At 35.7% G+C, this 16,474-nt stretch overlaps 2 protein-coding genes and 1 long non-coding RNA gene across 11 annotated transcripts; 1 reads left to right on the forward strand and 2 right to left on the reverse strand.

Annotated features, from left to right (window-relative positions):
• Positions 1-5,335: 5,335 nt before the first annotated feature.
• LOC113356122 lies at positions 5,336-10,693 on the forward strand. Of its 9 annotated transcripts, XR_003362860.1 has the most exons (8): positions 5,337-6,643; positions 6,890-7,013; positions 8,376-8,398; positions 8,531-8,591; positions 8,725-8,820; positions 8,943-9,489; positions 9,716-9,847; positions 10,364-10,693. It is a non-coding gene; the product is annotated as an uncharacterized LOC113356122 (long non-coding RNA). The 9 variants fall into 9 exon arrangements; XR_003362857.1 differs by lacking the exon at positions 10,364-10,693 and having other exon boundaries at positions 5,336-6,175; positions 6,282-6,643; positions 8,943-10,098; XR_003362852.1 differs by having other exon boundaries at positions 8,943-9,847.
• Positions 10,694-10,759: 66 nt separating this feature from the next.
• On the reverse strand, positions 10,760-11,861 carry LOC113356121. The gene is made up of 3 exons (XM_026599138.1): positions 11,755-11,861; positions 11,299-11,668; positions 10,760-11,126 (listed from the first exon to the last, which is right to left on the reverse strand). Exons 1-3 carry the CDS (start codon positions 11,839-11,841, stop codon positions 11,032-11,034), a joined length of 552 nt encoding a protein of 183 aa, XP_026454923.1. The 5' UTR covers positions 11,842-11,861; the 3' UTR covers positions 10,760-11,031.
• An 82-nt stretch (positions 11,862-11,943) lies between these two features.
• Positions 11,944-14,658, reverse strand: LOC113359425. Its single transcript, XM_026603062.1, has 4 exons — positions 14,110-14,658; positions 13,828-13,969; positions 13,630-13,737; positions 11,944-11,961 (listed from the first exon to the last, which is right to left on the reverse strand). Exons 1-4 carry the CDS (start codon positions 14,304-14,306, stop codon positions 11,944-11,946), a joined length of 465 nt encoding a protein of 154 aa, XP_026458847.1. The 5' UTR covers positions 14,307-14,658.
• Between the last annotated feature and the right edge of the window lie 1,816 nt (positions 14,659-16,474).

Consider the following 16,474-nt stretch of genomic DNA (forward strand, 5'->3'; position numbering starts at 1 on the left):
AAACTTTACAAACTCAAATCCGGTTGCTTAAGTACGCATACTCGTATGCATACTTAAGCTGGTTACTTTGTCAAATCGGTCAAGTCCATGAACTTAAACATTTAAATCATAAGGAATGCAATCTTTGCAAACCGTGGCTATAATGTTCATGATTGATTCAAGTGAATCAAACCGATTTGATTTCAATTATGTTTTCTAAACAATTGAACAACTCTTTAACTAGTTTCATTTGAGTCATTTGAACTAGTTATGGTTGAGATGAATAAGGTTGATATGATAAAAACAGTAAGCCAAACAAACCTGGGAATGTGGAAAATGACTTTTGATCATCCTTCCAATATTCTGAGTGTTTATAAACAACCCCAAAAAAAATTCCACTTACCAAATTATGGTGAGGACTCCTGCCGGATGGAGGACTGGATCCACTACTCGATCAACGAATTCTTTTCTACTAAAGTAAATAGATTAAATAGATGAGTTTTTACAGTTACAAAAAAATAAAAGAAAAATCTACAAAAGAACCAAATCCCTTACCATTTTTCTTTCTATTCGGCAGTCATTGGTTCAATTCTTAAACCCTAACAACTGATAGGTAGAAAGATTTCATACAGGGAGATACAAACAGATGGTTAGATATTTAGCAGTTCAGCGGTAAAAAGGACAAGAATGATATGAATTTTACCCCAATGTTTGAAGTTTAAACTACTACACTAGTAAATACTGATCGTGGCGTCTTATTAAGGCTATTTCAGTGCTTTTCTTCGATTTCGCATTATATACTTTCGGTAATTTAGACCTGTTTTTTTTTTGTGTGTTAATAAATTTATTGTGGTTGTGCCAATAGTTTTGATTCTTTTGAATCAAAAGAATTAGAATTTTTAATAAAATTAATAATTTAATAACTCGTATAAAAAACTTTCCAACCATCTTTCATTCTTTATTGCGGAGCCCAAGCGCAAACCTTTTGTGAATATCAGCTATGTCAAAAATTCTTAAAAATTCTTGTATTTTGCTATACAATATACTGATCGTTGAAGATGATCTACTACTTCCCTTTAAGCTTAATAATGCATGCATAAACACTAAACGTCCTAAATTAATAACATGAGGCAGAGAGAAGAAATAAAATTGTAAGAAGAAGATGGGAGGATGTTTTCTTATTTATATTTTTTGTGGACAAGGGGGCTTCACAGAGCCTCTAGAAAAGAATTTATTAGACTACCTCATTAAGACTGAGGTTTGAAGGAATACAATCAGGGAAGGAATTGGCATTCTACTAACCTGCAATGTTTTCATGCATATCGAACTGACATAAAGTTGCAACTTGGAAGTGATCAAAAGGGACCCCTTGTCATAACTAATTCTTGTCCACGATCCACAAGAATGGTAAGCATAAAGGCCGTGTGAATCTATATCGGATGGTTGGTTGCACATTGGGGCCGACCGAAACAAATGAACTACAATCCTATTATAGAGTCTCGAAGCATTTGGTTTTGAGGGGTTGGAAGAGCAATTCTTATGGAATGAAATAGCAATCAATAAGTTCGCTTACCAAACTAGTTTTGTTGATGGCTATGTCTTTGACTAATTAGTCTTAAAAATTAGAGTAACTAAATTAAGTAATATTAGTGATTAAATAAGAACAATAATTTGATTTATATTTAGTGTTTGAAAACCAAAATCAAAATATATTGATTTTTTTTTTTAAATTAGAAATTATTGTTAGGTATCCTAACTGTAAATACAACGAACGTATGTTTGAAACTTATTATTAGAGTAACTCAGAGTTGGGAAAATTGTAAAAAAAATGATCATTTATGGTTGGATTGTTGAAGATTTCTGCAAGTATGTGAACTGTGTAAATAAGTTTTCGATCGAGAGAATTGTTGTAGACGAATGTTGTCCTTTCAGTCATCGATTTTAGACTTATTTATATTGTCAAAATAGTGAACACCTTGATCTCAGTAAGTGTGACGGTTTCTTGAATGAAAGAATGGGAAAGTGGGAAATCCTGGTAAAATCAGTTCCATGTCGTGTGGAGACTTGGTTGATCGTCCACCCACTACTTTGCTAACTCCTTCAATTGCTTGCACACTTAATCACATTTCTCATCGTGGTCCTCTCTCGATAATTGCTTGTGAAGATGAAAATTCTTGATTTTAATTGTGCAAAGGGAAAGTTACTTGTTGTCTCTCATGTGGTACTACCCTGTGATTTACATTGAGGATCTGTGATTTACATTGAGGATATGTGATTCTTATCGATTACGTATTTCCATCTGATTTTGTTTCTTTTTGCCTATCTGCACCACCTATTTTCCATAAATATTTGCATAATGACACAATAGCCTTAACTTTTGACATATACGGGACAATCATAGTTCACGGACGTAAACACACATAGACCATAAGATTATTTGCAATATATGAAACCAATAAGGATTAATACTGCAAAGTCATCTTCCAAATAAACTTTAGAATTTAAATAAATAAATCTAAAAACATTAACACACGTGTTGTAGGTCGCCATACCAAAACCAATTGATATCCCCATGTGACGTGATTGATGTCTCACGAACGTGGAGCTTGCAAAGCAGACGTATATTTGATTAGTCAGTCGTTGACTTGATTAGACACTGATTCTAAGTTTTGTTGAATTGAGCATGATTGACGAATGTTCAGTGGTTCATGAGTTAAACAATGTTGATATTGCTCGTCTGAGCAAATACTATAAATTTGACGAATTATTGAATATTGAGTAATATTCGGCGGAATATTGATAGTTAGATCAATATTCGAGCAACTGAGCGAATATTGCTCAACTCGATAAATTACTAAATATTGATAGTTCGGTCAATATTCGAGCAACTGAGCAAGTATTGCTCAATTCGACGAATTACTGAATATTGATAGTTGGATCAATATTCGAGTAACTGAGCAAGTATTGCTCAATTCGACGAATTACTGAATATTGATAGTTGGATCAATATTCAAGCAACTGAGAAAGTATTGCTCAATTCGACGAAATACTGAATATTGATAGTTGGATCAATGTTCGAGCAACTGAGCAAGTATTGCTCAATTCGACGAATTGTTGGTGACGTAACCCAATAAAATATAAAAATAAAATATTGGTAGCCTACCAAATATTATATAATTAATCCAGATTTTGATCGCTGGGTCAACATAAATTTATTAGTGTTTGAAATTGCTCAAAATCGTGATTTGCAGAGCATTTGTTCAAAACCCTAATTTTGATCAATTATTCATCAATTGATGATTTATTGAAAATAGGCCGCTGAGTGAAGGAGTGACCGGATACATGGGATGATGGACGACCATGTAGCGCCCAAGTGCTCGAGTGAGCGTGCACCAAAGTCCTTTGTTGACTGGTTGGTGAAAGGGTGATTAAATGCTGGTTTAATCATTTATTAGAATAGTGTTCGTCTGAGCATTAGGTGATAAAACCTAATTATGGAGAAGTGAGGGACCGACCAAGAGGGCATGAGACCGGCCCTTGGTGGTCGTGGGACCAGCTGATGGTCGTTCGAGCAAATTCCAAGTTGGTTGGAAAGAGTTTGGACCCAATATGAGCAATTGAGCAAATTAGGTTAAAATTATAAAGATGTGTGGGACCGGCTCCTTGCAAGCCTTAGGGACGGCCTTGGTCGGTCATGGAAGCATGCCCGTGTCACCATAATGTTCGTGTATCAGTCGTGAGAGTTTTAATATTTTCTGGTGTGCGTTTGAGCAATATCTTGGATTTTCAGAAGGGTTTGATCCTTGACTGAAATTCTTGATTTTGCTCGAATGAGAAAGTAGGACTTTTCTCGATCGATCAATATAATTGAGAATATTAAAATAATAATTTTTAATATTTTTCCTGAATAACCTAGTCGGTCATGTGACCGTTTGACTTTTTGGCTTTTTCATGGTTTGAGCAATATTTGAGAAAATATGAAGAAACCAGGGTTTTTTGCTCAAACGGAGGAGTTTCATGAGATGAGGGAAATATTAATTATGAAAAAAAGGGATGGCAAGGTGTGGGACCGGCCATGGCTAGGGCATGACCGGCCGGCTAGGTAGCCCGATCCTGCAACACCTTCCCCTATTATTTTTCATGAAACCGTGAAAATATGGAGAAACCGTAAGTTTTGCTCAAACAAGGAAAGTTGCTTGAATGAAGGAGTCTTCATGAGATCATGAAAATAAAATAACAAAATAAAAAAAATAAAGGAAGGGGCGTGGGGGACCGGCCATGGCGTCACGACCGGCCGGCCGGCGGGCCCGGTCCCTAGGCGCCTCTTATATATTTATTATTATTATTTTCTCTCTCCTATTTTGCGTGGGTTTCCTCGTTTGTCCATATTTTTTCAAATGCTCGTTCGTGCATCATCGTTGGGTGCAAGTCATGAAATTCATCGGAGAATGATTCATGAATCAGAGTAATAAAATGAATTGAGTATCTATTACTAATCCATGAAATCCATGAATTGAATTGAGTTAATTTGATGTTTGGATACTTCAAAATCAGAATTGGTTTTGTAGAGATATGTATCGTTTTAATTTTGAGATGAACCGAAGGAATTAAACGTCGGGGAAGAAGATGTAGGGAGACGTATTTAGGTTAGTCAAAGTTTTAGGGGCTTTTAAGTCTTCTTCAACTGATACATTTGAGTTAACTGCCGTTACCCGTTTTTTGGAGAAAAAAAACGTGATGTAAAATGTCAAACTCGACCAGTTTATATAACAATTCCAAAAAACGTTCATTTTGTTAATTATAGTTCAAAAAGTTGGCCCCTTTACAAAAAGAGGAAGGATATCTTCACACTTTTATTATCACACTATCTCACATGTTGGACGCTATTTTTGCGAATAAAAGCCAAACCATAACGGATTTGAAACTAATACTTTGAGGATATGTTCCTCTCACCAAGTTCTACATACCTACCAAAAATGAGCTCTACGAAATATAAAACTTCACAATCTACCGGTCTTAATTTCGACGGCCAGAAATCTGCAGATTTTCAACAGCTCATTTTCAAAGTAGTAGATGATGATGTTATACGTCTCAGAATAAACTGATTTTTAGTATAAAAGTAAAGCTATGTAAGAATAACATATCCCCAAAATATTAGCTTCAAATCCATTACGGATTTTAATTCGCAAAACTGATATCTAACGTGTGAGATAATGTGATAATAAAAGTGTGAAGGGATCTCCTCATAAACAGAAAAAGAAAAAGAGCCCAACAAAAAAGCCATGGTGCCCCCCAACCCAAAAAAAAAAGCGTTCTTTGCTTAACAAATCAAACCACAAGAAGTCCACCACTACCACTTCCACTGCTGGTGCCTGGTGAACCATTTCCAAAGCTCAAAAAGGCAAGACACTTCGAACAGGAGGGAGTCACATCCAACCAAATTGAATTCCTCTCTCCAATTTCCATGTCAAATCGCTAAACTGTCATAATCCTAATTCGGGTTTAAATCTGATCATATAGGATGCAAATTTGAGGATTCACTTGATTAGTTTGCTTAATTTTTCCGGGAAATGAGTTGCCGTTAAAGTTTTCTGATGACACCTCCATCAGCAACAATGAAGTTATGGTGTATACATTATGGGATTCTGTATGTGAGGATGCTACTCGTTGTTTTACCAATTGACATCTGGTTCTACAGATGATTGGGTATTTGGGTTCCTTCATTAATCAATCTAGAGTAACTGATGAGCCAATGCGTGGAGTTTCTATTAGCACTAAAGGCTATGTTGACGACAAGACTGACTTTGGATTTGCAGAAACCGTCTCAAGCTGATTGGATTCGTCAGTATATGGAGAGCAACAGCAAGAGGAAGAGGTACACAACAAATTGGAGCAAATGTAGCAAAAGGGTTCCAGAGTAAATTAAAGGAGTATAACAAAAAAAAAATACATGCTTTCTTTGTATGCTTGATCCTTTCTTATCCCTGGGAAGTTCTAATTTTTGTCCATTACATTTCTGGCTGTAAGACCTCAAGCATGCTGTTTACCCCATCAGATGATTCCGTAAGTTTACAGTTTGGACTTTGCAGTCGAAATTAATTCTGACAACCGATATTGGGCAATCAGGTTGATGTCTTGTCAAGTATTCATCTTATACGCTAACACGCTTTTCATTAAATCCACATGGGTTGACCAGGTTATATTATAGTTTATCTACTCGTTTTTTTGTTATAGCTTCCAGCATTTTGTCCATCTTTTTGTCAATTGTCTTTCCTTATTTTGTACTGAACTTAGAGGAACAGATAACTATGAGGGAAACAGATAGGGCTTTTAAGACAATAACAAGTGAAGAAATCAAGGACACAAAGATATAAGGTTTGGGATCACCTGCTTCTTCTTGAGTAATGGCATGCTTTTGCAATTGGTTATATTATGCCTATCTGAACTGCCACCGACAAGTCTTGTGAAGTATTTAAGTGAAAAATCCAAGCTATAATGAAGTTTTAGCCATTTGCATATTGACTACAGTTTAATTTCGTTTCCTTCGTGTGGCCAAAATCTGTTGCAGAGAGAGTATCCGATGAGCGATGTGAGCCATCATCACCAGGATGACAGGATCATATGGTTCCTTGGTTGGTTGCCAAGTTCAGCTTGATAGTGCAAGGTAATTATGTGCGTCTTTGGAAATAAATTGAACGTGTAAAATCTTCTAGTTCATATATAACTACCTTCCTATTTAAACTGTTAATATTTTCTATTGGGTTCTTTAAATACTCGGATACAATTTTACTGTTTCAGCTTTGTTTTTCATGTTTATAACATTTTGCATAACTTTGTGCTGCATTATTCCCAAAGAGAATAGTAGAGCACCATCCTGCTAATCTAGTCACTTTTGCTAGTTTTGCAACAGGTGGACAACAACGCTTTATGTCACTTGAACTTTTTCGAACTACTGCTTGAACCAGATGTTCTTTTTGGTAATATTGGAATTGGTGGTTCTGAGACAGAATTGAACACTTAATTAATCAACTTTGGTATGTCTTCTTAAACGATGTAGTTCTTAATGTATTACTCCCTCCGTCCTAGTTTACTTGCCAAAATAGGATTTTGCAAAAACTTGAAACAAATTCAAATTACTTCCACATACATCATCAATCTTTCAAATTACTTGTTTAATGGGTCCAGATCGTCTGTGCCACTGTTTGGGTGTGCCCTATGTGCCACACCAATAGAAACACGGTATTTTTTCTTGGATTTGTAATATCTTCTTTAACCAATTAATTATCTTTCATAATCGATTAGTGTTGTATAAATAGAAAATCTATTTAGTTAGTCATGGTTAATGAGAGGAATGATGTGGCGTGTTTCTATTGGTATGGCACATAGGGCACACACAAGCAGTGGCACAGACGATCTCGACCCTTGTTTAATATACTAGTTTTTATTTCTTTTTTGATAATTAGATAATTTTAGTGGGAAATATAGTAATTTTTTGGTACACTTTTGTTAAAAAAAAACTCAACTTTGGCAAGTAAACTAGAACGGAGGGAGTAGTATTTTCTCTTATCCACTCTTGATTTGACTTAAGAAGAACATACTGCATGCTATTTTTCTCTATTTTAAATCCTAGTTTTTCACGAGTTGTGTTTATAGTTTAACTTCTAAGTTGGAGGCATCAATGTGACAATCCTAGTTTTTAGTAGTTCTAGCTTTTCAAAGGGTAGATAATATTCTTCTTTTTTTTTCTTTAAAGTGGGGGTTAAAATGGATAGCAAAGTGCCAAGGAGGCACCAAAGGATGCAAGAAAGGAGCTCTTCTAAAGTTTCTGTGGTTACAACCTCAAACCACAGACAAGAGAAGCTAGAAATAAACCTTCCACGTAAAGGGAAGGAAAACCCCCCAAAAAAACAAACAAAATTACATGCTATAAACTAGATTTCCAATTATCCTCAAAAAAACCTTTAAGATTTTGATTAGAGAGAGCCTACTGAAACAGCAGCTTGTTGGAGTGCCATATTGTCCAGCCCGTTCTTTAGCATCTCTCATGCTGAACTTGGTCTTGATTTGTCCTGGTACAATTAAGGGGGAGGTTAATCTTTCACTCTTCTTGTGCAAGACGTTTTGCTGACTCGTATTGTGTTTTTTGAGCGCTCAAACTAACATTCGGAATAACATTTTTGATTCCTTACCTTGAATTGTCACAGATAGTCTTTCTTTATGCTTTGCGCCCCTAAAAGTATTATTTTCAAGTTATAATTCTATGGTTTAGCTACATATGCTGGTTTACATAATAGATGTCCTGCATCTAGATATTCTCTCTGATGCTTGGAATTCTTGTGCATATTTTTCCACGATATTTGGGAATGAGAAAAAAAGTCTTCCCTTTTGCACTACAGGCATCCTTCTCAGGAAACTCACAGTAAGTTGTTTTTCTTTATCGGCACCTTCTGCTTTTTACTTGGAAAATCTGCCTAAAGTTCATTTATCCTTTTAATAGAGATATTTATTAGTCCTGATTTTTTCTTTTCATGGGAGTTCTTTAAATCTGTAGGGCGACAAACGCCAGTATCACCCATGTAATAGTTGATGAAGTACACAAGCGTTCTCCGTTGGTGAGTTGGTCATGTATATGTGTCTTTACTAATGCTTTATTCATAAATAATATCCCTGTAGTCTTTTTCACTATACCACTGCCATTACTACCATCTACGTCCAATTTGAATTGATTGGTTAGATTTATAACAGGGTGGTTTTCTACTCGCTTGGGAATCGGAAGAACCTGCTTGAATAACAAGCTGCTCAGTCCACCAAATCCACACCCAGATTAAAAGTAGCCCTCATGTATGTTTTTGCTCACAGCGCATATTAACTTGTTCCTGCATATCCGGTTATCATGTCTGATGAGTTTAATCTAGTATGATGCGATTCTTAAATTTTCTGAGATTTTGTGTTTCCATGTATAGGTCTGCAACAGTTGATTCAACTTTGTTCTCCAGATACTTTGTAAACTTCCCCGTTATTAATGCAGAAGGTAGACCGCATCCTGTGTTCACGTACTTCTCGAGGATGTGTATGAAAATATCACTTCTTGCCTTTCTTCAATTTCTCCAGCTCCTATGAATAACATGTCCACAGCTAAAGAAAAGATCTCCTGTTGTATGGTCCCTAAAGTTGGATCCTTGGATGTGCACCTTTGTTACAATTAAACAGTGGAACCCTTATTTGACCTTCTCTTTTTTATTAGATACTTCCACATGAACAATACAAATTGATTCATTTGTGTTGGTAACTTCCCAGGGTTCTACAATACAAAATTGTCAAATTGATTCACATGTGCTGGTAACTTCCCAGGGTTATATTATACCATTCTATTATCAGGTCTCCAAATGTAGATGTTAAATACTCTAACTTGTGAATTCTTTCTTTATGTTGCTACAGAAAATCCTGAGAACAACTATAGGGGAAAAAAGAATCTTGTACTATTTGCTTGGAGGGATGATAATCTTCTAAGTATGCTATTAACCTTCATGTTTCAAGTTCTTAACAGACTTACCGCGAGAGAACTCAGAATAATCTATTCAAAGCCTTGCTGTAATCTTCGGTGACTTAAACTCCGATTTTCATGGCTAGATGTATCAAATTCATTTAACACTTGGTGCTTTGAACGCCGTCTTGACTACTGTTTGTGCAGAAAACTTTAAACAAAGATGTTATTGACATTGACTATGATCTCCAGGAAGATTTGGTTTTTCATGTTGATGACCTATCCAAGTGCCGTACTAGTTTCCATAGCTGTAAGTCCTACAGCTCTAAGTTACTTTGTCAGTGGAATTATTTCGTAGCTGTAACTGCTGATTGCCTCGAAAAGGTATGCAGTTTAGTATCATCCAGGCTGGAAAACTGTTCAGTATTTCAGTTCTAATTGTGGAACCTACACATGCCTAACCTATGATGTTTCATTATCTAATGCTTAGGTCCATCCTCCTGTTGGATGTTTTTCATTAAGGCGCAACTTCTTTTTACTAATATGATCTGAATTTCCAATTTTGTATCTACTTTACTTCTTTAAAACTCTAATGTATGACATTCAGTTGATAAGCACTCCAATCCTTTTTCCCAGAAAGTCATTTAACTTCATGTATCTCTATAGAATTTGAGGTACAAATATTATCATGTTTGCATACTTAGCATACCAGGTGCCAATTTGTAGAGAATAATTTTGTTTATAAAAATCAATTGCTGCAGCAGTATCGGGACCTTAGTCATTTGGCTGCAATTTTTCCTAGCTTTGTATGTTGAATGTTTAATGTAGTACAATTTTATACTTTACTGTGCTGCATTGTTTGTTTTTGTAATGGCTGCATTGCTTGTTTTTGTAATGTAGACTGGCCTGATATCTATAGATGGTCGGTTAAACTTTTAGCACCATTCAAGATTGCTGTTCTGTCCTAGGAACTCTAGTCAACACTTCATTCTGTCCTGGAGGAGCTGATCAGAAAATCAGAGGTGTATAACATTTCCTTGCATTGCCGCCAACAGCAATTTCAGAGCTCCACTCCCTTCCACTCCGCACACATATTGTTTTTAGATTGCTTCCACAGTTTTTTTTTAATTCACACGTACGTTAGCTAAGACTCCAGTTATGTTTTTGCTGTATTATATCACTATTTGAACTCTTAACTCATTTGTACAGTTGATAAAATTTTGTTAAATGAATTTCTCAGTGTCTAAAAACTTGCATATGCGAGGACAATGACGATGAATTGCACTAAAATGTATATCTGCACTTAGCTAAATCTACTTCTGGCAGCAATTGCAAAATTGCTCAGCTGCTGTATCATAATAATTCTGAAATATCAATGTTTGCTTATCTATTGATTCCTCTACATGGTGTCTCTCAACACCTACTATTAAAACTGTTTCTCAGATATTAAACAAGCATCAGTCGGATCCATCAATCTCATTATCTAAGAAATAATGAGATTGTATACAAGTTACACTCTAAAATGAATTACCATGGAACAGTCAGTCAGTCCACCAAAGACTCCAAAGCTAGGCCTCCTTTTGATTTATCTCCCATCGCTCTGTCCAGTCCTCCAACCTTAGTCTACGTTTTTTAACTATCTGACCATTTCTAATGATCCAAACTGCACAGCCACAGCATCAACATTTAGAATTAGCGTTCATAAATTTGCTGCTTTTAGTAAGCAGCTTTCTCTATTAAAAAATAAAAAAAATAAAAAGCAGCTTTTAATAAGTTGGACAACATTGAGGGAATAAATTTGAAGTACTTAAATTGGACAACATTGGAGTACTTACTGTTTGTATAGCCCCCTGATTGAGGTATGTCATAAGTGGCACCATCTACCAAACACTCCAAAGCCAATTTTATCCCATTCCTCTCAGACATATCAATATCGTAGTACTTTGTTAACCTCGCATCAGCATACTTCTTGCCGGAGCCACAAGAGTAGAACTCCTCAACCTCAAACCACCCTCCCTCGTGGAAGCTACAAATGGAGGGGGTTGCAACTTCATCCCCATCTTTCAAATCCCACCCAGCCATCAGCACCTGAAATGTATACTTCCTATCAACTCTTTTAGTGTGATAAGCATGGTTGTAGATAGAACACCCCACTTCTGCACAATCGGCGACTGATGGCCTTCCTTGTTCATAGAATTTTTCCAACTATAAAAAAATCATTAAGATAGCGAAAGTCAGAACCAACAATAATAGCTTATATTTAAATTATACTATGAAGCAATGTTTTATACCCATCTCCTAAGGCACCCCTCTGCTATGTTGATGGCTCTAGTATGTCCGGCCCCTGCTGATGCTAAAGTGTGGTGTGCATCTATCATGTGTATCTTATGAACCCTGTTGTTCCCTGCAAACAAAAAAGCAAACAATATGTAATGCTACTAAATTTAGAGATACTGAGTTGTTCGGACACAAGGTACATTTCAGTTGTGAAATCCCTCCTACATCAGAAAGATTACAGGGAACAACTATACCAACTAAGCGAAAATTTACTGTGTAAGTTAACTTCAAGTATAACACGTAACTTCAGTTCAGTTCTCTGTCATCTCAATACCTGGTAGTCTCCAAATTTCCAAAAGTTTTGGAACTATCTAACCAGAAACTCTAACTAATATGTAATCCAAAAACTGAGACTAGATAAAACAATCCATACTAATAAGCAGTTTGCGTGGATATGCTGCATATGTGTATCATAAGGGGGTTATGGCTGACAGCAGTAAGTAGTTCATAATTTGTTATACATTTGATTTTGTTGATTATCTTTTGATTGTCTGCTGCTAATAACAGACTGATTAGCTGTTGGGAAAGAATATCAAATGGAAAGAAACTCATATCCAAGGATAAACTTAAAAAACATTTGTGGTGATTTAGACTGCATTGTGGGAGTAATAATGTAATGCATTTGTGGTAAAGAAAATCAAATGTAAACATGTTTGTTATCCACATACGTTATGAGGAGCTATAGTTGGTCAGTAATTGCTGACTGAAAAACATGGTTGTTCTTTTCATGTATACATACAAATAGGAAAATCTTTTCTGTCATAAGATAATTTAATCATTACCGGATCATTACTACAAACTTAGATTGGTCATATATACTATTTATAATCAATACAAAAATTGAAAATAAAAGAGATAAGAACGCTTACAGATCACTGTTAGAAAAAACGCTTTAAAATTACCAATTTTTCCTTGGACTATGTTTTGATCCCTAGACCTATTGCCCATTAATTGTTTTTTCTTTTGAATAGATAAAACAATAGTCCCACATTGACTAAAATCTAAAAAGTTTTAGACATAAATACCATAGAATTGGCTATAAGGGCATGGCCCTTGGGTCATTAGACTTTTGTGCTTGGAGGGAAGGCTTAGACTAGGGCAAGGTTGCCTTTCCCGTACGCGCTGTGCTTCGTACAGAAGCACGCACGCCGTTGCCGTCCGTCCGGTTGGCTCGGGTGTGGGTTCATTAGATCCTATCTTTTTGCTGAAACTTTTGGTACGTGTTTTACACACATGTAGAAGAATCTTCTTCTTTGTCTGCACATGTTTTGTCTGTACGTGTTTGTCTTGCTTTCGTTGTCTGCACATGTTTGTCCTGGCTTTCTTGTCTATACGTATTTGTTTTGGGTTTCTTGTCCGTACATGTTTGTACGTATTTGTTTTGGCTTGGCTTCTTGACAACACACTGCTCTAAGCCTGACAAAAGCAACACTGTTTTTAACCCAACATTACCAGTATTTCTGTCATACGCATGGTTTGGTTGCATGCATTTTTTCCTCTCGTTTGTAACGTCTCTATATAAGGGAGGAGTCTTGAGCTCATTTCACAAACCACAGAGAAACATCTCTTCTACTCTCCTTCTGTTTTTCTGTAAACATCTCTTCTACTGTTTTAAGTTCTGCCAAGCTCTAAGGGTACCCTCATTGTATGCTACATTGAGAGGTACTAACTGTAGTTGTATCCTGGAGGTGACTCGCCAACTGCTGTAGCATCTCAGAGGAGTGGCAGACGATATTGCCTTTAGGACAGCGTAATTTACGTGCCTCTACATTCTCTGTGCAGCAACATCAGCAACATTATTTTGAGCTAAGTATCTTCTTCTCAGTTACATTATTAGTACTTTCTCCAACAATCACATCATCAACGGTTTCATTTCCATCGGTTGCCAGAATGGCACAAGTTCTAAGTTTAATCCCAATTGCAGTTGTACCTCCCCTCTGCAAAGTTCAAAGCAAATCAGAATGTAAGATTTTTGTTAGTTTAAGCAGAATTGAGATAACCTGTAAACAATGATTTTATTATATTACCAAGTCAAGTCTTCTTGACCCTGATGGATGAAAACCGCCAAAAGAAGACGAGTTAGACCTCACATGAAAAAGAATCCTCTGTTTTGCTCTCAGATACCTTGATGATGAAGGAACCCTAGAATTACATCGCCTCGATTTCTTACTGAAACAAGTAATAATTGATATGTTAAATTATGGAAATTAAGCTAAATAAAGAAACCATTAAAATTCTGATAATTAAAGAAAGAAAATCTAATTTAGAAAAAACAAGAATTGAAAAAGAGATTAGAAAGTAGAAACTACCTTTTCTGATGGCCAGATTTAGGGTTTCTAAATGCATCTTCAACATTAGAATTTTCCTCCTCTGATGATCCCCTAGAAGAAATCTTAGACTCAGGCATTTTCTCTTCCATTTCTACATCTGAACCTGATCCATCCACTAGTCTGTTGTAATTTGGATCTCGATTTTCAACATCCGATTCATTCTTTTGCCAGGACATAATTCGTTTCCAATTTCTATATTCAGAACAAAACCTATTTCTTAGCCGAAGGCCCGAAGATGTATTTCTTGGTGAAACAAACTTCTGGTGATTTCATCCACATCTTTCTCTATTGAGGAAACAAACTTCCGTTTCTTTTGCTGAACTTTAATGTAGGAGGAAGAACTAGGGTTTAAGTCGTTCATCAAAAATTGACGTGAATCTTCGACTGAAGCAAGAACTCGCTGTTTCTTTGTGTTAACCATGATATTGATATTTTGAACTAGTTTCTGAGACGAATAATATGAATGTAGGCAATGAAATCAGTCGGTACTGCACCAAATCAAGAAAATAACCTATAAGCTACATAACAAACATGACATTAGATTGATTGAAGGGGATGAGAAAGATTCTTACAGACCCGCAACGGAGAGGTTATATATACTGTATATAATAATACTTGGCCAATAACAGACAAAGATGGATCAGCCAATGAATACATGACACGTATTAATACAACTTGCCAGCTAACAAACATGGTGCAACAGTGCAGTAGCGTGAGACTGTAAGTGATACTAACTACTAACCCGGAAACTGCTGATGACCCAGAAAAGGACTACCATATGTCCCTGAGGTGACACCATTTAGCTCCTAAGATGCAGATGTGCAGTTTTTTCTGGTATGTGGAGTTTCCTTTGGTCAAATAAAATAATTAAATAGGTTCCAAGTTATAATAATGAAAAACAGTTAAAAAGAAAATAAAAATTCAAAGAAAGCGAAATGATCAACTCTATTTGTAACAGTGGGATGGGCTAAAAGACTGAAAGTGGAAAAGTTAAACTTTGAAACTTACAATGTTGATGGTGAAAGTTGTTAACAAAGACATCTTCAATAACCCACGTTTGGGATATACCCCAAGAAATTTGGGGACACTAACGGTTACAAGAGACTGGATTTTGGCAGGCGAGGTAGTTTTTAGTGATGAAGTTATTAAGTAAAAATATAGTTGACCTAGATGATGAAGGAACCCTAGAATCACGAGTTTGTCACCTTGATATCTTACTGAAAAAACTAATTAAGTAATAATTAATGAGATACTAAACAAAAAACCACCTTAAACCTCATAACTAAAGAAAGTAGTTTTTAGTGATGAAGTTATTAAGTAAAAATATAGTTGACCTAGATGATGAAGGAACCCTAGAATCACGAGTTTGTCACCTTGATATCTTACTGAAAAAACTAATTAAGTAATAATTAATGAGATACTAAACAAAAAACCACCTTAAACCTCATAACTAAAGAAAGAAAATCTTACAAGAGAGATGAGAAACCTTTATGATGTCCGTATTTGGAGTTTCCGTCCATCTTCAACATTCTGGTTAAAATTAAAAATTTATTCCTTTAAACATATGTATCTTCTTCCTGGAGGATCAGGACGATTACAACTCTTGGAGGATCAATATTTTTCAGTTAAAACTTGTACATGTATGTTCATTAAATGACTCAATGACACTTGTGCGACGGGTGTTTTGCAAGTTTTCTCTTGTTGCGAGAATGTAAGGAAACATGAACTTCGTGAGCTCAAATCACTTCATTTAGAGCTTTCTAGACTTCACACCAACGACATTCTAATCCTTGTAGTTTAACACATTTATGACAGTAGAATTTAGACGGTATTCATGTGATCAATAGTTATTATTCTCTAATTCCGAGTATCGGATAATACTCAAGTAGTGTACTCATGCAGAATTCAAGGTAATTATGGAAAGAATATAAAACTCTTCCTTTAGAAAGTTAGGTTTCACACTGAAAAACCCCACTTTTTACATCTAAATTTAAAAGTTACATGTGTACTTCTTTTGTGAGTTGTGTAATAATTTTATGGGCTTTTTATGCTATTTCAGCCCACCCATTGATAACCTAGTTATCTAGTTAAGTGTAACATTATTAGAAACTTTTCTCAAAAGTTTATGGTAGAAAGTCTCAGTTCAGACGCAGGGAAAGAAAAGAGGTGGGGTTTCTTTATTTTGGTAAACCTAAGAGAAACTAAAAGAAGACAGGAGAATAGGAAGCTTGGCACCGTACTTTGTCTACGTTTTTATAATCAAGCTACAATCAGGTAGGTTTCTTCCTACTTATCTTCTTTGTGGATTTATATGATATCTCAAGATATGGGTAATGATGTGGTT

The sequence above is a fragment of the Papaver somniferum genome, chromosome 3 (assembly GCF_003573695.1).
Source record: "Papaver somniferum cultivar HN1 chromosome 3, ASM357369v1, whole genome shotgun sequence".
Taxonomy (NCBI): domain Eukaryota; kingdom Viridiplantae; phylum Streptophyta; class Magnoliopsida; order Ranunculales; family Papaveraceae; genus Papaver; species Papaver somniferum.

Excerpts from the sequence above, each read along its gene's own strand:
- LOC113356121 (XM_026599138.1), bottom strand. The coding sequence starts at position 11,841 with ATGATAGATGCACACCACACTTTAGCATCAGCAGGGGCCGGACATACT. Across the intron at positions 11,669-11,754 it reads AGGGGTGCCTTAGGAGATGG|TTGGAAAAATTCTATGAACA; the intron begins GTATAAAACATT and ends ATTTTTTTATAG. Across the intron at positions 11,127-11,298 it reads ATCAGGGGGCTATACAAACA|TTTGGATCATTAGAAATGGT; the intron begins GTAAGTACTCCA and ends GTGGCTGTGCAG.
- LOC113359425 (XM_026603062.1), bottom strand. The coding sequence starts at position 14,306 with ATGTCCTGGCAAAAGAATGAATCGGATGTTGAAAATCGAGATCCAAAT. Across the intron at positions 13,970-14,109 it reads AAATCTGGCCATCAGAAAAG|TAAGAAATCGAGGCGATGTA; the intron begins GTAGTTTCTACT and ends TACTTGTTTCAG. Across the intron at positions 13,738-13,827 it reads GGTCAAGAAGACTTGACTTG|AGGGGAGGTACAACTGCAAT; the intron begins GTAATATAATAA and ends TGAACTTTGCAG.